This window comes from Oncorhynchus masou, chromosome 21 (assembly GCF_036934945.1).
Source record: "Oncorhynchus masou masou isolate Uvic2021 chromosome 21, UVic_Omas_1.1, whole genome shotgun sequence".
Classification (NCBI taxonomy): Eukaryota; Metazoa; Chordata; class Actinopteri; order Salmoniformes; family Salmonidae; genus Oncorhynchus; species Oncorhynchus masou.
Window position 1 is genome coordinate 29,605,088 of NC_088232.1, and position 21,040 is coordinate 29,626,127.

The 21,040-nt window shown below is 41.8% G+C and overlaps 3 protein-coding genes and 1 pseudogene across 6 annotated transcripts; 2 read left to right on the forward strand and 2 right to left on the reverse strand.

Annotated features, from left to right (window-relative positions):
- Nucleotides 1–383: 383 nt before the first annotated feature.
- LOC135508073 (growth/differentiation factor 6-A-like) lies at nucleotides 384–4,785 on the reverse strand. Its single transcript, XM_064927998.1, has 2 exons — nucleotides 4,403–4,785; nucleotides 384–1,575 (listed from the first exon to the last, which is right to left on the reverse strand). The coding sequence occupies exons 1-2, from the start codon at nucleotides 4,728–4,730 to the stop codon at nucleotides 572–574; spliced, it is 1,332 nt and encodes a 443-aa protein (XP_064784070.1). The 5' UTR covers nucleotides 4,731–4,785; the 3' UTR covers nucleotides 384–571.
- A 1,471-nt stretch (nucleotides 4,786–6,256) lies between these two features.
- On the forward strand, nucleotides 6,257–8,525 carry LOC135507475 (transmembrane protein 151B-like; annotated as a pseudogene).
- A 1,591-nt stretch (nucleotides 8,526–10,116) lies between these two features.
- Nucleotides 10,117–13,613, forward strand: mtres1 (mitochondrial transcription rescue factor 1). 2 transcript variants are annotated; one of them, XM_064928002.1, is made up of 4 exons: nucleotides 10,117–10,195; nucleotides 10,983–11,430; nucleotides 11,697–11,769; nucleotides 13,129–13,613. In XM_064928002.1, the coding sequence occupies exons 2-4, from the start codon at nucleotides 11,003–11,005 to the stop codon at nucleotides 13,309–13,311; spliced, it is 684 nt and encodes a 227-aa protein (XP_064784074.1). In that variant the 5' UTR covers nucleotides 10,117–10,195; nucleotides 10,983–11,002; the 3' UTR covers nucleotides 13,312–13,613. The 2 variants fall into 2 exon arrangements, with proteins under 2 accessions (XP_064784074.1, XP_064784075.1); XM_064928003.1 differs by having other exon boundaries at nucleotides 10,138–10,195; nucleotides 10,957–11,430.
- Nucleotides 13,614–13,642: 29 nt separating this feature from the next.
- Nucleotides 13,643–18,579, reverse strand: LOC135508074 (BEN domain-containing protein 3-like). Of its 3 annotated transcripts, none has more exons than XM_064928001.1 (5): nucleotides 18,427–18,579; nucleotides 17,727–17,926; nucleotides 16,835–16,866; nucleotides 16,493–16,689; nucleotides 13,643–16,327 (listed from the first exon to the last, which is right to left on the reverse strand). In XM_064928001.1, exons 3-5 carry the CDS (start codon nucleotides 16,845–16,847, stop codon nucleotides 14,075–14,077), a joined length of 2,463 nt encoding a protein of 820 aa, XP_064784073.1. In that variant the 5' UTR covers nucleotides 16,848–16,866; nucleotides 17,727–17,926; nucleotides 18,427–18,579; the 3' UTR covers nucleotides 13,643–14,074. The 3 variants fall into 3 exon arrangements, with proteins under 3 accessions (XP_064784073.1, XP_064784071.1, XP_064784072.1); XM_064927999.1 differs by having other exon boundaries at nucleotides 16,835–16,889; nucleotides 18,427–18,521; XM_064928000.1 differs by lacking the exon at nucleotides 18,427–18,579 and having other exon boundaries at nucleotides 16,835–16,889; nucleotides 17,727–17,940.
- Between the last annotated feature and the right edge of the window lie 2,461 nt (nucleotides 18,580–21,040).

Genomic DNA, 21,040 nt, shown 5'->3' on the forward strand with positions numbered 1-21,040 from the left:
TGTCTGCTGTTCAGCAAATTAAAAGCTAGGGCTGATGTTTTATACACCTTATCATAAATGGATTACTAAAGTCATGTAATAGAACCAAAGTCAGAAGCATATCAGTTGTTTAAGAATGGGATATTTACTAAAGTTGACAGCATCGAACAACATGCAGAGCCAAGGAGACAGAGAGAGAGAGAGAGAGAGAGAGAGAGAGAGAGAGAGAGAGAAAGAGAAAGAGAGAGAGAGAGAGAGAGAGAGAGAGAGAGAGAGAGAGAGAGAGAGAGAGAGAGAGAGAGAGAGAGAGAGAGAGCCAGAGCATGTTATGAGTAAAGAAATGCTAAAGAGCTCATGAAATTAAATAGCAGCTCAATGACAAATTCTAATAAATTAAGCAGCAAATTAGATTATGTTCCACTCAAGTTAAGGCAGATCAGTAATGAGCATACTTGTCGGGACTTTTTTTCAGCAAATCACAAAATACAGTTGGTTTAGGGGGAAGAGATAGGGGAGGCCTGCGTTAACAAGCGCATCAAACCACCAATTGATTTTCCGACTAGACAATCAGACATCCCCCTCTGTCGCAATGCTACCTGCAGCCACAGCTCTCCACCACCATGTCCTCATACTGCTTGTAGACCACATTGTTGCCAGAGTCAATGTAGAGGATGCTGATGGGGCTGAGTTTGGAGGGGACACAGCAGCTGGGCGGGCTGGAGTCAGGGTCCATAGAGTTCATAAGTGTCTGAATGATGGCGTGATTTGTTGGCTCCAGGTGTGAGCGCAGCGGAAAGTCACACACACCCTCACAGTGGTGCGCCTCGTAATCCAGCGGTGCGATGATCCAGTCATCCCAGCCCAACTCCTTGAAGTTGACGTGGAGCTGCCTGCGGCTGCATCGAGTCTTCCTGCGCCCGCTGCCTCCACCACTCCTTCCTCCTCCTCCTCCAACACCGACGCCGCCTTCTCCCCCACCAGCTCCACCTATAGATCTGCTGGTCAGGGCAGTCCGGCGTCTGCGACGCCTGGATAGATGACCAACCACGTCACCAGAGAGGTCCAAAGGATCCAGAAAACCCATGTCTCCTCGCACTGCCTTTATCTGCTCCCTGATCTCCTTGAACAAGTTTTCTTTCCTGCGAGTGCGAGAAAAAGCCACCAGCAAGGCCCTCTCCTGGGGCTGCCGAGACTGCCGTCGCAGCCCTACTGTAAGAGGGTTGGCTGCCTCTTTGGTCAACTCCGAAACAACCAGCAGGTCAAAGCAGGCCACAAGGAGGTCGTTGCCTGCTGCTGTCCTGTGGCTCCTTCGTCGAGCCTTCACGCTTGCCCCCACGTCAAATACATCCCATTTGGGAGGCTCGCCATCCAGAACGTCGACTGTCCTGGAGTCCAGCAGCCGTCTCCCAGAGTTCCCCTCAGACGGACAAGTGTAGAGGAGGAGGCGATAAAGGTTCCTGCCCCATGTCAGAACAGGAAGGAGATCCAGCGGTGGCTTTCTCAGGATCCTCACTTCTGCCTCCACAAGCTCATCAGTCCTGGACAGACTGGAGAGATCGAAGAGATAGCGCTGGCCACTTCCCCAGGAGGAGTGATCTGTAGTGGAATCAAACAAAGGCTAGTCACTTGAATCTAACACTAACACACACATACACAGTTATTAAAACACACCTATTCCAAAAGAGGATGGGGAACGCAAACCAAGCACTGGACGTCAGCTGACTTAAATCTCTTTGAGTGTCTGCGGCCATATGTAAACAAGTCTTCAACGTTTGGCAGGAACTCCCCTCTCCTTGGTCAAGTGCAGTGGCTCTCTACGCTAGACAGAAAGCCTGTGGCCATGAAGCCCTGTCTGTGTGTCTCCCCTCGGTGGGAATACCGTTTCCACATGCAAGCAACAGAGCTGACAAAAGCTGCAGGAGCAGGCCAGGAGGAAAGCACTTGGCTGACCTGTAGGCAGGCTCAAGTCCTTGGCAGTATGTGCTAATTACACTGATTGAGTGAGAGGAGGGCTTGGCGAGACACTGGAGAAACTGAAACTGAAGTGGCCTCAGCTCCCTTCCTCTCTTCCTCCTTCAGTCCATATTTCTCAAAGAGAGAAAGTGGGGCTATAGAGATTTGAACACACCAAAGTGATGGGGATGTACTGTTTATTTGGTAGAATGTTTGGATTTCATATAGTGATGGGTGCACATACAGCTGTAGTCCACAAACAAACAGAAACTTGACACTCACCTGAATTATCACATACATGAAAAAAAGACAAACAAATAATATTGAAATAATTTCTATGCATCTGATGTTAGTCACGTCTACGTCCTCTCTCCCCAGAAAATTCAGTTTGGCACGTAACAGCTATTCACATCATCAGCCATACCACAGTTGCAACCATGACGGAGATGTGGCAATTGGCAGGGGGGAAAGCTTGCTAAGAGGGAACAGACTATCGCCTAACTTTCAAAAGTTTTCATGTTGACATTCAACCCAAGCAAGAGGTCTTGGGATACGGTGCAACCTGAGGACGAAACCGCAGTTCCATGGTTAAAACATGAAGGGACTTTCTTCTCCAATACAGATGGGTAGCATAAGAATCCAAGGCCAGATTGTGGTGTCGTGTCATCGATGCATTATGGAAGGGACCTCAAAATAAAACGGAATTGTGCACAGTGAGGCTCCTGCTGGAAAAGGACATTTAAGCCTTTGTTGAGTGCAGATGATCTCTACCCCTTGTCCCCCTCTGAGAAAGACCAGCCAGGCAGGCTTAAGTGGAATACCCAGACAATGAAAGGTGAAGGGAGCAGCCCTATCCTAGCAAATATCCGCTTGCAAGACAAAACAATGACATAACCCAGACTATGTTGTAATCTCAGTGAATAAAAGATAAAGCTGCATTCTTTTCATATATTTTGTGTCTACATGTACCTGAGGTGAACTTGCACTGTGAGCTTTATGGGGGCAAGTTAATAGGAAAGTCAGTGCACACATTTAAACTCACAGGTGCACATTGACTTAATTACTTTGTTGGCAAAACTAAATTACATCAATAAAAAACTATAATATTGTCTCCTAAGACTACTACTAATTGCTGACTTTGAAACCAAAATACATGGAAATTATACTTCTCATCTTTGATGCATTTAAATGATTGTGCATTGAGACAGAAAAGATGTTCATGCCTGTTTTGGAATCTAGTTTAAAAGTATTTTTACCTCCACTTTTACCTTCTAATTGTGTTTGTTCTTTAAAACAAGTTTGGAATCCTCAAAAAGATTATGTAAAATGACTATAGTCCTTTGAAAATAAAAACACATTTCTTAACACACAAGAATAACACAGTTATAACATATTTTGAGAGGAAGTAGAGAAATAATTCCTTGCCTTAGGTCTACAAACCAAAATGTTGAATAATCATTGTTGTTATTATTATTACTATTATTGTTATTGTTATAATGTATAGGTTTACATGAACCTAAAACAGTGTAATGGTTATTCTATTTACATGAAAATGTATTCCTTAAAAATCCCGATTAACAAATTGCACTATGCCCAATAAAGAAAAACAACAGTTTTGGACATAGTTTAGGTACTTGTATTCCTGCAATTTAATTTGATGGAATAGGCCTACTGACAGAGTATACTTATTCAAACAAATATTCTATGTGAACACCCGTTTTAAATTACAAGTATGTTTTTATCAGCAACACCTGGACTCGGGGAAAGCAGGCCTTCTCGAAGTGTTTAGCTCAAGGTGCCAGTGAGGTTTATACATCACAGATGTTGGAAATACGAGACATTTGACTTCATATTTCGTTGGAAGTATTTAGAGTATTTAGAAAACTCCCATATAAATGTGAAACAAATGTAGGCTACCTCCCCAAATAGACTAATGTTTCAGTTGTAGGTAGCCTACTTAAGACGTGTTAATACTCTTCAATAACGCATTGTTGCCAACATGACAGATGTCGGGATGTGGCGTATGGGAGCATTTCAAATGAATGCATTCATCTTAAAATAATGACTGCTGGCGAAGGACATTGTCAAGCAATTCGCTGTAAGGTTATCGGGTTTTTCAAGATATTGCAATTCAATGTTTCTATTTTAATTAATGAGGGGAAATCATGTTTTTTTAAATGGCATAAAAGTTTTTTTATAAACCCTGTGACAAACATTTTTCTAAATATTCCCAAATCAGTTGTCTCGTATTTACCATATCATTTTTCCAACACAGACTTGTCCAGATAGGTTGACCTATAATACAGCAATTTGCAGTAGGCTATGGATATTTGGATAACTGATTGATTGTAACCCATTCATCACAATTAATGTATTTGAATTGCCTTCAAACCCCAAATAAATGGCAACCACCATGATTAAGTCTACCCTGAGTGATAATAATAAACCTACTGATTTCACTTTCACCCACCTTTTCCTTGATCCACGAAACTGGTCACGGTGTTGGCGAGTCTTGCGGTGCGAGGAGCACTGCTGTTAAGCCCTCTGCTCTCTATCTCAGATAGTGTCCTGTATAGAGATACCATATACTCATGGGGGACGATAGTATCATTTATCGGAGGGTCTTTCCTGGACACCGCTGTCGGCTCTCTGCGACTCCGCTCATCCAGATGTGATACAAGCCCGTTATCATCCGCACCGGAGGGGTACTGCAATGATCCAAGTACCGCTGCCTCCAGAATATTCCCAAAGCACAGGGAAAGCCATAGCAAAGGAGCAGCAGCCCTAATAGGATCCATTTTCAGTGGTCTATAGCTGTAAATGAGAAAGTTGGACGGGTTTGATGACTTTGGAAACTCCCCTTGCTCTTTAGATTGTGTTAATATCATGGATTTGGCTGACACTGAGTGGCTACATTGTCTTCTCTATTGCACTGTGTTCAACCAGCGCCCCTAGCGAGGAGCAACAATTGTAGGATACTTTTTCAATCAAGATGCTTTGAGTCTCACCATCTTTCCCAGCCAAAGTATAGGCTATCCTACTTATATTTCGGTAACTAGTCTACGTAATAGGATTTATTCATAAACCGTTACAAATTACTGTATATGGGGTCTATGAATAGTTTATGCATCTGTAACCAATTTGTAAGTCGCTCTGGATAAGAGCGTCTGCTAAATGACTTAAATGTATGTAAATGTAATAGACCGTTAAAACACATAGGTTGAAATTGTGTTCTTGTTTTTTTGTTCCTTGCTAAATAGTGAGTTTATGTGACTTCACTGTTGCACATTGATAATTAGCCTGTTATTATTGCCAATGTATGCAGCTAATGACAAGGACACATATGAATGTATTAGTTTATTTAAAGATGCATAAATGATTTTGGATTAATCTAATAATTAACCGTTACAGTATACCTACGTAAACTCTTTTATACATCATTTCAAGTAGGCCCTATACCTTAATGTAAATAGTTAGCCATTTTCAGTTATTCATAATATGCTGAGACATGTTGGAGAGGAAATGATCCATAAAGATCCGCATCTACTTTCAGTAGGGATGTTCATAAAAAATAGTCCTGCATAACAAATTAACACTTTTGACTGCCTTCGTTTTTTACTCATATTGTACGTGTGTAGGCCTACATTGCCATCTGCCGTTTCATTAAGGGTTTGCATTTCAGAACAAACCTTTGAACCTGAACAAGCTCAAGACATATCGCATAACAATTTCACAATGTCTTGCCCGTCTGCTTTTTGTTTTCTTACCATTCTTCAGTGTTTATTTATAAATACAATTATAGTACATACTATTGTTATTAGTAGCCTAGGCAAGTATTAGGCTAGTAGGCTGAATCAGTTGTATTGTTACTAGGCAATTAGTAATTCTATTGTTGTTGGACTATTATTGTTAGGTTGTTGTTCATATTATAAAGTCTTTATAACAGGTGTGTATGAACCGACCCAATTTGCTCAGGTTGACTATAATAAGATGCTTAGTGGAGAGGATAACTTCTGCATACCGACAAGGTCACGTTACTTAATCTGAGTGAGGGAGTATTCAAACACGATTCTAAATACCCTGATTTCTTGTAAAACGCCGCTAGTGTAAATGCTTTGTTGATCGCGACATTTTAGTCTGTTACCTGTATGTTTTATTCGATTAAATGTCTGCCATCAGATCTCTCCGCTGCTGAATGCCTTTATTTAAAATGCATACCCTATAGATCATAAGCAAATAAATCACGCTTTTTATGTGCAAAATTAACAACGGAAACTGGATAGACACAAGCAACTGTCTGCGTTGGAGCAAGGAATCTAAGTAACCTCCATTCGGAAATTCGGCTGCGACAGCGAGTTAGAGCAGTACAACCACCGTTTTCGAGGATGACACCAGAGAAGAGGTATCACTCATATTATGCTGCCATACAATTTCCACAGGCCTTGCTATAATAAAAGCAATACATGGTCGAATATTGATGGCAATCGAAAGATTCAAGATGTACATTCGTACATCAGATGCCTGCTTTTACTCAGACCTCGCTGTATTCAGGTGTAGCCTAGGATGAGCAAGGTGGAAATAAAGCCATATAAAAAAAAAACATAAAAACATAAAGGGGGTATGAAGATTCCTTTTATCCTGTTATTTAATTGTATTTTTTGATAGTATTTTCCTATCAAGAATGAAGCAAAGAATGAAGCAAATTGCTTCAATATATATATATATATATATATATATATATATATATAAATAATATATATATAATATAGATATATATAATATATATATAATATATAATATATAAATATATATATATATATATATATATATATATATATATATATATATATATATATATATATATATATATATATATATATATGAGTCAAGCAACCTTGCAGTGAATTAAATAAGAGCTTCTTAGATGTGGGGGAAAATAGGATAAACATTGTGAATAAAACGTCAGAGACCTCAACAATGGTCATGAAATGTTGAATGGTTTGAAATACAAAATTCTGTGTCCATTTACATTTCCTTACACTATCCTCCCTTTTTTTGCATGCTTTGAATTAACAGCAGAAGCACTTGAAACAATCCCTGATCAAGTCCCTGTGTAAAGAGAGCATCTGGAAAGGCCTGCTACTCTCCATGCTCATGTACGGCTGCAAAGGAGCCATGGTGTGGTGCCATTTCACCAAGGTGACCCGCCTCACCTTTGACAGTGCCTTTAAAGGGAATTCCATGATGTACCATGACAGCCCCTGTTCTGATGGCTACGTCTACACCCCTCTGGCCTTCCTACTCGTGCTCTACCTGCTCATCCTAGTGGAGTGCTGGCACCATGACAAGAGTGAGCTGCAGCATAAAATGGGACGTGGAAGGCATTTATGAACGTGTTCAAAGGATGCAGCAAGCTAAACCCTTCATCTGGGGAAAGACCATTAGCTACCACTATGTTAGACAGACCCGGCAGGTCACACGCTACCGTAATGGGGACGCCTACACCAGCACCCAGGTCTACCAATAATGGGTCAACGCCCATGTGGTTGAGGCTGAATATGACAACGTTCACTGTGGGGTGAAGGACATCTCAAAACAACTGCATGGCCCCACTCACAAAACTGAGGTTCGCTGAGTGTTTTAGTTTTGCTAATGTGGAGTCTGAGAACTACCTCACTCAAAGAGCAAGGTTCTTCACAACGAGGAGCTAGATGAATGTATGGAGGTATGGGAGGATGCACCTGAAGGACTGATCAAGGACTGATCAACTTAAAGGAGTGTGTGATTGTGTTTTCTCACCCTGACCACTGTCCGTGGTATGGTGTCTCATCATGTGTTCTAGGCGACATAATTTCTTACCTTCTCATGGCCCCTGAGAGTTGTCACAGTGTAACACACTGCCTACGTCTATTACCATGTAGAGAAGCTCTTCGGAGCAGATTACGTCCCTGTGACCCCTCTCGACAAATGCCCTTACAGCCACCTGATCCCCCGGGTTAACACAATTGACAGAACAGATCTGGTGTGGCACATCCGTTCCAACCAGCAGCTGGTGCCTAGCTACTCTGAGGCATGTCTCATGGAAATGATCCAGTGCTCCTCTGGTGGCTTCAGTCAGAACTGCAAACGCTGTCACTGGGCAATGAGCAGCTCCTCCGTTTTCTCCAGCAATGCCCTCAGCTTATGTACTGGCACTAGCCCGCGCGTCGGCCAGGTGTACTACAGCGACAGCCGCTTCTCCTTGGGCCGGCGTTATGGCTCGCAGCACAGCTGTTTCTGGAGGAGTAGAAACAGTTTGGATGAGCAGTTGAGTCCCAGTGAGAACATCAGCTGCCTGTCCGGACGCCTAAGCACTGACGACGAGGACCCCCCTGGATTACCAGGATGCTCTCTGCTTCCCAGTGCTCATTGTCCACTGTAGTGACAACTGCCACAATCATGTCCACAGCAGGGAGAACTACCACAATCGCAGGTCTTTTCATAGGAATGGCTCCAATGTGGAGACCTCCCTTGGACAATGCAGTGTATTCACAGATACCATGACTTTGTGTATGAACAAATATGTATGTCCGCAGGAAACTAACAACTCCTGAAAACCGCATAGCATAAGATTGTTAATAAGTCTGTGTATATGCAAATCTTAGGTGATTAGTTCCTCAATACCTTTTAACTAGAAATTCTCTATTGGTTACATTTTGGCTGTGATAACACAAAAATGTGGAGATGTTACCAAAAAGAGAATTAGAGGGAGCATACTTAATTTCACACAGGACACCGGATAAGACATGAGAAATACTCCAGATATAACAGACTGACCTTAGCCCCCCAACTATTGCAGCATAAATACTGGAGCCTGGAGGATGTTTGCAAACATTTCTAAAAACCTGTTTTTGCTTTGTCATTATGGGGTATTGTGTGTAGATTGATGAGGGTAAAAAAAAGTTTTAATCAATTTTAGAATAAGGCTGTAACATAACAAAATGTGGAAAAGGTAACATTTTGTGTCTGAATACTTTGAAGGCACTGTAAACGGTGCCTTCAGAAAGTGTTCATACCCCTTGACTTATTCCACATTTTGTTGTGTTACAGCCTCGATTCAAAATGGATTAAATATATTTGGGATGAGTTGGCTGCAGAGTGAAGGAAAAGCAGCCAACAAGTGCTCAGCATATGTGAGAACTCCTTCAAGACTGTTGGAAGAGCTACCTCATGAAGCTGGTTGAGAGAATGCCAAGAGTGTGCAAAGCTGTCATCGAGGTAAAGGGTGGCTACTTTGAAGAATCTCAAATATAAAATATATTTTGATTTGTTTAACACTTTTTTGGTTACTAAATGATTCCAAATGTCTTATTTTATAGTTTTTATGTCTTCACTATTATTGTACAATTTAGAGAGTAGTTCAAATGAAGAAAAACCCTTGAATGAGTAGGTATGTCCAAACTTTTGACTGTTACTATATATATATATATACATGTGTGTGTATGTGTAATGTACTGTATGTATATATTAACAGTATAACATGTCTGGAAAACACATCAAATATGCAAACATGACAGTGATGGGAAAGGAAATTATTGTGCAATGTAAATAAGATTTTGCACTAAAATCATCACAAATCAAGAGATTACAAGAACAACAGGTGGTACAGGAGGCATAAATAGGCTACATTGTCACCCATTTTTGAGGAACCTCATGTACTTTCAATTTAAAAAAAAAAACACAATTAACAAACACTGATGAAGGGTTTTTCATTGAAATGCTGGAAATTATTAATCTCCCCCTTGCTTTTATGCAGATTGTATATTCCTCTATTATGTCTCCTAGAAATGTATGTGTTGGATTACTAGTCAGATATGATGATTATGGGGCCAATGGTCCATCTTTTTTGCCTTCACAATTAATTTTCTATGTTTTACGTCTCTTGTCTTAAATCTCTCTTTATGGAGTCGTGTGTTGTCTCTCTCGTCGGGATGTGTGTTTTGTCCTTTATTTGTATTTATTAATGTTTAATCCCAGCCCCCGTGCCCACGGGAGGCCTTTTGTCTTTTGGTAGACCGTCATTGTAAATAAGAATTTGTTCCTAACCGACTTGCCTAGTTAAATAAAGGTTAAATAAAAAAATACAGCGGACTTTTAATTTGAAGGATTGTCTAATTTGACGCGGAAGTGATATTACTGTTGCTGACCTTCACACGGGTCATGTTATAAGTACCTAGCTAGCTATCAAGCTAAGTGAATGAAGAAGACTCGTCTCAAAAGAAAGGTAACTACGACATGAATGGGTTTAGCTACAACCACTAATCATGAGGGGAAACAACGTTTGTTAGCTACTAGCTGTATTGCTCATCTCTGTAGCAAGGTATTTACTTGTTAGCTAAACTAATGTGACACATTACAAACTAAACTCACTTTAGCCTAGGTTGACGAAAACAATTATTTGTAGTATTTTTTTTTTGACCTAGACTTAAGTTAGCTAGCCACATATCATGTACCCTAGCTGTGGACGAGAAGAGGTTGAGTACACTGCATAATATAAACAATGTGATTATGTAGCTAGCTACTGCATGTCAATTGGTTAACCTTAGTTAAAAACAAACGAGGTAACGGTAGCTTGTGCACTAGTTAGTTAAAGCTATTCAACCCTAATGAATGCTACTCTTATGGCCACACCCCCACATACATTTTCTTTAACGTTTTAATATAACCTTTATTAAACTAGGCATGTCAGTTAAGAACAAATTATTATTTACAATGACGGCCTAACCCGGACAACGCAGAGCCAATTATGCGACGCCCAATCACGGCCAGTTGTGATACAGCCTGGAACTTATCAGGGTCTGTCGTGACGCCTCTATCACTAAGATGCAGTGCCTTTAGACCGCTGCACGACTCTGGAGGCATACCATTACCAGAGTGGGCCACCAACATGACAATGTATCCTATCTATATTACATATATAGTTATTGATTTCCTAAAGGCTTGTTGTACCAAAAATCCACATTCAACTGCTTTTTATAACTCTAGTTGTAAACGACTCAACTTTTTTCAAGTCACAAGGAGGAGCTACAGCATGCAGGGATTGTTGATACAGGCACTGGCACTGAGACAGTTGGGAAGGCTGAGTACCCGAAAGCTGCTGAACCCTGGACCGGGACCTTACTGGACAGAATGGTGCCCAAGGACACTACACACCCGCCAGCTGTGTGGTTCCCCCTCTTTCCTGACCCTTGGGGGACACAAGCTTCCTAAACGCTGGAATTCAGCTAAGAGCAGGTTGGTTCTTCATCAGGTGAGGTTCAAAAGCAGCAAGAAGAAAGGAGGCGCAAAGGTCGTACAGGAAGAGGAAGAAGATGATGAAAAGGACCTGGAGGACAGTGACTATGACGATGAACCTGAGGATGACTCCAGTGTGCCAAAAGACTACAAAGACATAGAGAAATATGTGCAGTCCTTTCGATATGATGTTATCATGAAAGCTGGCCTTGACATAGCACGCAAGTGAGTTGTTACAGAGATATGCCTTTGTTTTCAAATGAATGCACTCAAGGAGATAAAAAGAGGGGGGGGGGGGTTCATTAATATTTGACATCAATATTGACAACAATTTGAGGGAATCCAAATGGGTAGACTTTGAGCACCTCTCCTGAAAGCTTCAATGAAGAGAGATGAGGTCAAATTATTTGATGGTTGTGGAATTACTTAAGGCTCTAATCTAGGCCTATCTTCAGTGGCCAACTGAATTGTTGTTATTGTCTTTATTTCAGCAAAGTGGAGGATGCATTCTATGGCAACAAGCTTTGGCTAAATGGACAGAAACTTGTCAAGAAAAGTAAATTGGTGAGTTACTTTTGTGCCTAGTAATGATGAATGAAATAAACAATATTTCTGTCAACATCCTACAGGACTGTTAGGATCCAAACCCACCCCCCATGAACTGAAGTGGTAGAGCAGTCTAACCAACTGGATTGTCAGGGACAAGTCTAAGGGCTCGATTAAATCCGTAGCACAGAATATGCGCACTATAGCGCGACTGAAATTTAAAGGCAATGTTTCCTTGTTCGTAGACTGCATTTACGGTAAATAACCTTAATATTTAAATTGTGCTTGTAATAGCAGCCGAAGCATCACCCATATGGGTGCTACACTTTTTATGGTGCATCTGTTAAAGCCTACCTACAGGAGAAGGATTAACTGAACTTCAGAAACCGGTGCCTAATGAACAGCTTCGGGCCTGCCTGTCTAATGTTTCTCCCTCCCTGACCATCGACACCACCTCAACTCAAGCTACTCCTTTACTGAACTGCATCATCATCCAACTGTAGAAGACCATCTCCCATGAACTGCCAGCTCCCCGAAGTGTATTTTTTAAATCAACTGATTCTGTATGATAAGCGCTATATAAACAATCTATACTGAACAAAAATAAAAACAACATGCACCAATTTCTAAGATTTTACCTGTTACAATTCATATAAGGAAATCGGGCAATTTAAATGTATTGGGCCCAAATATATTCATTTCACATGACTGGGCAAGAGTGCAGCCATGGGTGGGCATAGGCCCACCCACTTGGGAGTCAGGCCCGGCCAATCAGACGTTAGTTTTCCCCATAAGAGTGCTTTATTACAGACAAATACTCCTCGGCACCCGCTCAGACGATCCCGCAGGTGAAATAGCCGGAAGTGGAGGTCCTGGGCTGGCATGGTTACACATGGTTTTGAGGCTAGTTGAACGTACTACCAAATTCTCTAAAATTACATTTGAGGCGGCTTATGGTAAATAAATTAAATTTCACTTCTCTGGCAACACCACTGGACATTACTGCAGTCAGCATGCCAATTGCAGGCTCCCTCAACTTTAGACATCTGTGTGGTATTGTGTTGACAACTGCACATTTTAGTGGCCTTCTGTCCACAGCACAAAGTGCACTTGTGTAATGATTGTGGTGTTTAATCAGCTTCTTGATATGTCACACCTGTCAGGTGGCTGGATTATCTTTGTAAAGGAGAAATGCTCAGTAACAGGGATGTAAACATTTGTGGTCAACATTTGAGATACGCGTTTTGTGTGTATGAAACATTTCTGGGGTATTTTATCAGCTCATGAAACATTGGATCAACATTTTATGTTTTATATTTTTGTTCCGTTGATATCCCTAAGTTTCTTAATTGTACCCATCTTTGGTTCTCTCTTCAGGTTAAAGTTGGGGACACCTTGGACCTGGTATTGTTAGAGAACAAAGAAACAGACACTGTCACGCTTTTGAGAGTCATCATCAAGAAGGAATTGGGTGAATCCAAGGATGGAGACCGGTACAAAGTTGTTCTGAGGCGCTGGAAAAACTTAGAACTTCCCAAGCAGAATGCCTTTAAACAATGAGTTTGTGTACAATACTGAATACACCACTCCCCATTGACAAGGGATTTGGAATATCTATGTCTATGCATGTTACTACATCAAAGTGAATGGTGCATTTTTTTTACATAGTCTTCTTGGTATGTGTCATCATTGGCTTATCTGTTTTCAAATGGCTTTGGGCCTTGACACAATTTTCTATTAACAAATATTAGTAAGATGACTTCTCAATATTACTATGTAATTATGAAATGGATGGTCATGGTTTGAATCAGATGCAGTGGGATAAGTTATGGAGTGCTAATAAAGTGAAATGCTGAATTTGACTGACTTGATTACAAATGGCTTAACGGGATCTGTTGCCATGGTTTAATAGATATTTATAATACAAAATTCTATAAGAAGGTAGAACATTGTTATAAAAGACCAGTAGTGCCACAAGCAATGGAGAAAAAAAAATCACCATTTTTATCCATCTTTGCCTGTGATCTGTCTTTGTAATATTTACATGGTTATTGTTAAGGCGACACATCTTATATACAGGGTAAATTAGCTGAGCTATGACACTTGTTTTGGTGTATACATATAATCTCAAACAAGCAGATGATGAAAAACTAAACTAATACTGTAGTTCAATATTACAAATACATTGAGTACTAATGAAATGCCTTTACAAGTTGGCCTTATCCTACACAGGACAGTGTGCAAAGGCTCCACTATGCTATTTAGCTTCTGTACTTGTGCAAATATTTCGAATAAAAAATAAAAACTGTCTTTAGCTTTGCTACTAGGACACAGTATTTGATCTCTTGGCCTTCTTCAGTATGTCACACTTCTTGCGGTTGGGCCGCCGGCATCGCTCATCTATGCTTGGCACACATTCATAATGCCAGACCTCCTCCATCTTCTCAACTGGGTACACGGCTTCTACATAGTGGCGTATGAGCCTGAGACGCACTGGATCCAGCTGCTTCTTGTTGCAGGCGCCTGAATGGTTATACTGAAGCCGCAGGTTCTCCTGAGTGAAGAGCTCAGGGAAGAGGCGCACCAGTAGGCGGGCGGCAAAGTTTCCCACTGAAAGGCTCTGCTGGACAATCTCTCGCACCTCAGTGTCTGAGAGCAAGTAGACCAAAGGCACTGGGAAGCCTGGAATCGACACCTTCAATTCCTCCAGGGGGATCATGCAGAAGTCTTTGCTACTTTTTTCAGGGGGTAGTGGAGGGATCTCAAAGTCCTCCTTCAAGTGCTCTGTGTTGAGCTGGTTCACTTGGCAAGCAGCCACAAAGTCCACAGGCCCTTGCTCCAACTCCGGAGCATAGACTTTGGGTTGCTGCTGGTACGACCTCCGTTGTTCCGTGTCTCGTCGCCTGCACCGCTCGTCCAGTTTACCCACAAATTCCAGGGTCCACACTCTGTCATTCTTGGCCTGTGGATATAGTAGCTCTACATAGTGGCGAATAAGGTTGACCCGCACAGGATCAAGCTGTTTCTTCCCAAGAGAGCCACTACAGTTGTAATGCTTCCGTGTGTTCTCGTAGGTGAAGAGCTCAGGGAATGTAAGTACCAAGAGGCGAGAGGCAAAGTTCCCAATTGACAAGCTACAGTCATAGTTGTTCCTCAGTTGCTCCCTAGAGAGCAGATACTCTTGAGGCACACTGAAATCTGGTAAGGGGATCTCAAGTTGTTCAAAATCGACTGGCACAAGCAACGACTTTTTTGACCTATGACCTGGTCTCTCGTAGTCACACATGTCACTGATCTTGATGATAGAGACATCATCAGGGAGGCTTGTGGAGCCATAGCTCTCATCGTTCATGTTCTCAGGCTCACTGCCATTACCGTTACTGTGATAACCCTCTATTGCATCTTCTATGCGCTGCACACACACATGCAGCCAACTATCCTCTGGGATGTCAGGAAAATTAGCTTCCATGTACTTACGAATAATCTCGATCCTGTCCGAGTCCAGGATCATCTTTCCCACACTACCCTCTGGTAATTTCCCCTCCTCAAAAACCTCTGGGAAAACTCTGTTTACAAGAAACATAAAGTCTTCAGGGGAGGAGAGCTTATCAAGATCCTCTCCAACCTCCTGAGTGTCAAACACAAGGTCTGGCACTACTACTTTATTGTTGGTGTGGTCACTATTGGAGTCTAAGTCGATGTGCACTTCTTGCCCCTCCTCATTTATAAAATGGCAGGGCTGGTTCCGTTCAGCTTTTAAACCAAAGTCTGTAATAGTCTGTCTCCCACATGACTGTGGCCCGCTCTCCATATCCTTCTGAGCCCAGAAGCGGTTAAAGAAGTTATTAATCTGTAATAGGCATTCATCCTGCCAAATGTTGTTATTCTTTACCAGAGGAAAACACACCTTCACATAGTTGCGTATTAGCTGCAGCTGTAGGGAATCCAACGTTCTCTTGTTGGCAATACAACCAGGAGTGCACACCTTGGCTTTAAAAAGTTCTGGGAAGAGATGTACTAGCAGTCGACAACCCAACTCGCCAGCATTTGATGTCTGCTCCATCAGTTGACTCAGCTCCTCACTTGTCAACAGGTATTCTGGAGGAGGCTGGAACTCAGTTGCCATCTCTGAGGGTTTGACCTGTTTTTTGATGCGAGTGACCTCCAGGGAAAGTAGATCCACCTTGCTGTGCAGTTGGGTCATGCTTGAGTTAAGCGTATTGAGGATGAAAAACATCTTCTCAATGAGGGAGTATAGATTAGAGTCTGTTGAAGACATGGACCCTGCTGCCCCCAGGGCAGAGAGGGGTTCACTTCGGCTGTGTTCCCCTGTATTGACCAGTTGAGGGGATAAGAGATTTCTGTAGCTTAGCTGCACTCCTCCCTCATTCTCAGCCTGCTGGTCCAGGCTTGATATGTGCTTCTTCTCTGTGATTCTGTGAGAGATGCTGTAGAGAGGCTTCCTGTAAGAGGCTATAGTCTTCTCCTGGGCAGGGTCCTTCTCTGCAGATGTCAGGCAGAGAGATTGTGGCCTTGTGGACTCTTCAGACAATCTCCTCAGCAAGCGCCGCCCTGCCTACACAGAGACAACAACAACATTATGCATTTCTTATCTCAAATAAAAAAACTAGGTATTTTTAATGTCCTGTAAATATAAACAGGAATAAGCAAGTCTGTGTCTATTTGATGACATTTGTCTATTTACCAAATTAAGTTAGATTATGCCATTTCACTCATTTACCTCACTAGAAACCCTGACTCTTTTGCTGCTGGTAGACTGGAGCAATTCAGAATTGTGTGAGTCACAGCCCATGTCCTTGGCAATACGTTTCCTGGTGACCTCACTAGTTCCAAGGTACCATCTGCGGGGTCCTTCAGTTGTCTCACTAATAGTACATTCATCTGTCTCCGTCTTGATGTCTTGAATGGGTTCTCGCTCTGCAGAAAAACATTTCAAATCATTGTTATGTTATTTCCAATATACAGCTTGATTGGATTTCCCCACTTTAGCTGTTGCTAAATCCAAACAGTTTGGAAGTGAATAGTTGCAATAACAGTATAATATTAAATGGTTTATACTTACCTATCTCCAGCATTTCGCCATCTGTGTTTTCCCTATGGTCAGAGGAATTCATATCCTATAGTAAAACAATAGAATCAAAATAAATCAAACCTGCAACATCACTGTTTATGCCATTTTCAGAATTCCAATCTCACTGCACTGGTAAGTAACCTTGACTGTTGTAATTTCTCTAAATAGGCACATTACTTTGATTGCATTGTCCTAATGTTGTTATATTGTTGGAGACTTTATCTTTCAAATTGAAAGTCACATTATATGCTTCAACAACAATTGTGATTGTTGTTCCATAGAAAAAGTCAAGCATTTGATGTAATAGTGTTATAATCAATCAGGCCCTTGTCTCCTGGTACGCTTTATATGTTCATAGGCATACATGGATGATATTCCGAACCCGTGCTATTTGATCAGCTGATTGGGCGCATGTTTAGTTAACGAAAATTCGCAGTAAGCTACGTTCATTTTACAATTAAATATAAGACACTAACTTGTGCTCTATTGTTTAACTTCTAACAGTGTGTGAGTTTTGTGTTCTCTGATGCAAGAGGACTCAGTCTGTGGAGGCTTTATATGATTTGCTTCACTCGCCCCCTTCGGTTTCTGTCCCATCCACTTCCTCATTCTTCTACACAAGAAGCCCATGAACCAAAACATGAACACACACACACACACACAACTGTTTAACTTTTCCCACTTGAAATAAAAACTTCAGCCTTTCGTGGAAATTAAAAAACGCTATGACATGTATTTGAATACACAGAAAATACATATTTCTACTTTGCATTACAGCTAGCTTATCATTTCGTGACGCGTCAGTGTATATTCTTGTACGAGTTTTCCCCACTCTTCGTGGAATTGTCCAAATGAAAATGCAGATGCTTTAGCTCGAACTCACCTTTACGGTTTAATGTAGTCCTTTGCAGTAATGGAAGACGTGGTCAACATCTCTGCCGTGGGAATTTCACACTGTTCGTGTTTCTCCTTTTTTGGAAGGGGGGGTCTGTGTCGTCTCGCGTGACGTGTCGGGGCGCGCGCCTGCAGTGTCATTTCCGCACAGCTGTGGATGTGTCTTGTGTGGCGGTGTGGCCTGTGAAGCTAGCCACAAAACAGGAATTTGCGATTTGCTTTCAAAGTGTATTAGACTGCATAATTGTGTTGTGTTTTGTGGGTGTCACTGCGTAGGCTGATAACCCCATTTCATTGGTGTGCACTCCATAGTACTGTCCAATATTAATGTTCAACAACGCAATAGACTAACTGGGGAGGTGATTTCCCAGGGTCAAAATCATGCAATAAACTATGACGCTAATATTTGTGTAAACTCTTTGGGATTGTAATCTGTGTGTGTCACTGACAAGGCTGATACCTAATTTCCATAGTTAAGGCTGCACATAGCCCTTGATATGACTCTCAGTTCCATTACGTTACACATAAGAGTCATTGGACGAAGGCGTCTTCTGTACGGGGAGTTTTGTTAACGCTCAATCTGAACATTTAACAACTGTCGTTTGCGGTACGGTTTTGGAAGCATAAGGACCTTATATTCCATATCAGCGAGAAATTATATATTTAAAAAAAGTTAAATTGATACACACCTTGATAGGGTTAGTGTTCTCACATGGCCATATTTTCATGTTTACAATGCTTGTTTACGGAAGACATGAGGCGAACAACCACCTGCGCTAATTACCTATCTAGCATGCTCCGAACACCTGTGTGTAAGCATAACTCGGGAAGTGTAGTAGAAGCGTAGTTTCGTCGGATGGGGGTACCCATAGCTTTATGGATATGTGCAAAACTACTACAGTAAGTTAATCGTTTTTTTAAAGCATTCTTTCTGATGAAAGATGAGGCCCATATGTTTCTAAAGCCGTATCGCAAGCAACGATTATTGGCATTTCTAAACGTTAAAATACAGTGTTGGGATTGTAGTTGTGGGAAAAACTAATGGACGAAAACAGTAGGGGTAAAGCAGAATGCCACCTTGAGTTTGAGGGCTAGGCTGTATATTGAATAACTATATGTATGCCCCCAATGCAATTATGCAGTCACAGTGGGATTTGAACGTTGTTTACAGTTTCTTGTGAAATTAATTAATTATTGAATTAATTTAAGTTATATAACATTCCAACCTTGTTTAGCATTATTCCACTATTTGGATCCGTTTCAAAGGGGACTTTTATTTAGAAAGCGAACTGCAAATGCCATTATTGTGATTTATACTTATTGTGGTTAGCGTCACAAAGGTGGCCGTTTGCACGATGACCAAGAAACGATGGCCTAAATTGCGCAAGTTATTTTACTAGTATGTATGGGATACATCATCCAACGAAATGCTTACTTGCAGGTTCCTTCTTGACAATCAACAACAATAAGAAATAGTACGTGCATGTCCCAACCAGAATCCATGGATTACAGGCAACATTCTCACTGAGCTAAAGGGTAGAGCTGCCGCTTTCAAGGAGCGGGACTCTAACCCAGAAGCTTATAAGAAGACACTTGGCAGTTGGTCAAACCATCAAAACAAGTAAAGCATCAATACAGGACTAAGATCGAATCGTACTCCACCGGCCCCGACGCTCATTGGATGTGGCAGGGCTTGCAAACTATTACAGACTTCAAAGGGAAGCACAGCTGAGAGCTGCCCAGTGACACAAGCCCACCAGACAAGCTAAATAACTTATATGCTCGCTTCGAGGCAAGTAACACTGAAACATGCATGAGAGCATCAGCTGTTCCGGACGACTGATCACGCTCTCCGCAGCCGATGTAAGACCTTTAAACAGGTCAACATTCACAAGCCAGCTGAACCAGACAGATTACCAGGTCAGGTACTCCGAGCATGCGCTGACCAACTGGCAAGTGTCTTCACTGACATTTTCAACCTCTCCTTGTCTGAGTCTGTAATACCATCTTGTTTAAAGCAGACCACCATAGTCCCTGTGCCCATGAACATAAAGGTAACCTGCCTAAATGATTACCGTAGCACTCACATCGGTAGCCATGAAATGCTTTGAAAGGCTGGTCATGGCTCACATCAACACCATTATTCCAGAAACCCTAGACCCACTCCAATGTGCATACAGCACCAACAGATCCACAGATGATAAAATCTCTATTGCACTCCACACTGCCCTTTCCCACCTGGACAAAAGGAACACCTATGTGAGAATGCTATTCATTGACTACAGCTCAGCGTTCAACACCATAGTGCCCTCAAGTCTCATCACTAAGCTAAGGACCCTGGGACTAATACAGCTGCACCATCGAGAGCATCCTGATCAGTTGCGTCACCGCCTGGTATGGCAACTGCTCGGCATCTGACCATAACGTGCTACAGAGGGTAGTGCGTACGGCCCAGTACATCAGTGGGACCAAGCTTCCTGCCATCCAGGACTTATTTAATAGGCGGTGTCAGAAGACAGCACATAAAATCGTCAGAGACTCCAGTCACCCAAGTCGTAGACTGTTTTCTCTGCAAGCGGTAACAAAGCGGCAAGTCTAGGACCAAAAGGCTCCTTAACAGCTTCTACCCCCAAGCCATTTGACTGCTGAAAAATTAATCAACTGGCCACAGGACCATTTACATTGACACCCCCCCCCCCCCCCCCCACCCCCACCTCCATTTGTTTTGTACACTGCTGCTACTCGCTGTTTATTATCTATGCATAGTCACTTCCCCCATACCTACATGTACAAATTACTTCAACTAACCTGTACCCCCGCTCACTGACTCTGTACTGGTACCCCCTGTATATAGCCTCATTATTGTTATGTTATTGTGTTACTTAAGCAAAAGTTAAATCATTTCTATTTGGTAAATATTTTCTTAACTCTTGAACTGCAAACAGTCTCACAGCTTTCCATATCTGAGGACAAAAAAACATCAAAGGAACAGGCTTCATTACATGAGACTAGACTGGGCGAGCGTCCGCGTCCGTATGTTGATTTTGTCCATTCACACCAGACGCGATCAGGACACGCATGTTGTAATATCAAAACGAACTCTGAAGCAACTACAGTGGGGCAAAAAAGTATTTAGTCAGCCACCAATTGTGCAAGTTCTCCCACTTAAAAAGATGAGGCCTGTAATTTTCATCATAGGTACACTTCAACTATGACAGACAGAATGAGGGGGGAAAAATCCAGAAAATCACATTGTAGGATTTTTAATGAATTTATTTGCAAATTATGGTGGAAAATAAGTAT

Coding starts and splice junctions, on each gene's coding strand:
- LOC135508073 (XM_064927998.1), bottom strand. CDS start 4,730: ATGGATCCTATTAGGGCTGCTGCTCCTTTGCTATGGCTTTCCCTGTGC. Junction 1,576..4,402: donor TTTCGTGGATCAAGGAAAAG/GTGGGTGAAAGT, acceptor ATTCCACTACAG/ATCACTCCTCCTGGGGAAGT.
- mtres1 (XM_064928002.1), top strand. CDS start 11,003: ATGCAGGGATTGTTGATACAGGCACTGGCACTGAGACAGTTGGGAAGG. Junction 11,431..11,696: donor GGCCTTGACATAGCACGCAA/GTGAGTTGTTAC, acceptor TCTTTATTTCAG/CAAAGTGGAGGATGCATTCT. Junction 11,770..13,128: donor TTGTCAAGAAAAGTAAATTG/GTGAGTTACTTT, acceptor TTCTCTCTTCAG/GTTAAAGTTGGGGACACCTT.
- LOC135508074 (XM_064927999.1), bottom strand. CDS start 16,886: ATGAATTCCTCTGACCATAGGGAAAACACAGATGGCGAAATGCTGGAG. Junction 16,690..16,834: donor TGGCGAAATGCTGGAGATAG/GTAAGTATAAAC, acceptor GTTTTTCTGCAG/AGCGAGAACCCATTCAAGAC. Junction 16,328..16,492: donor GAGTCAGGGTTTCTAGTGAG/GTAAATGAGTGA, acceptor GTCTCTGTGTAG/GCAGGGCGGCGCTTGCTGAG.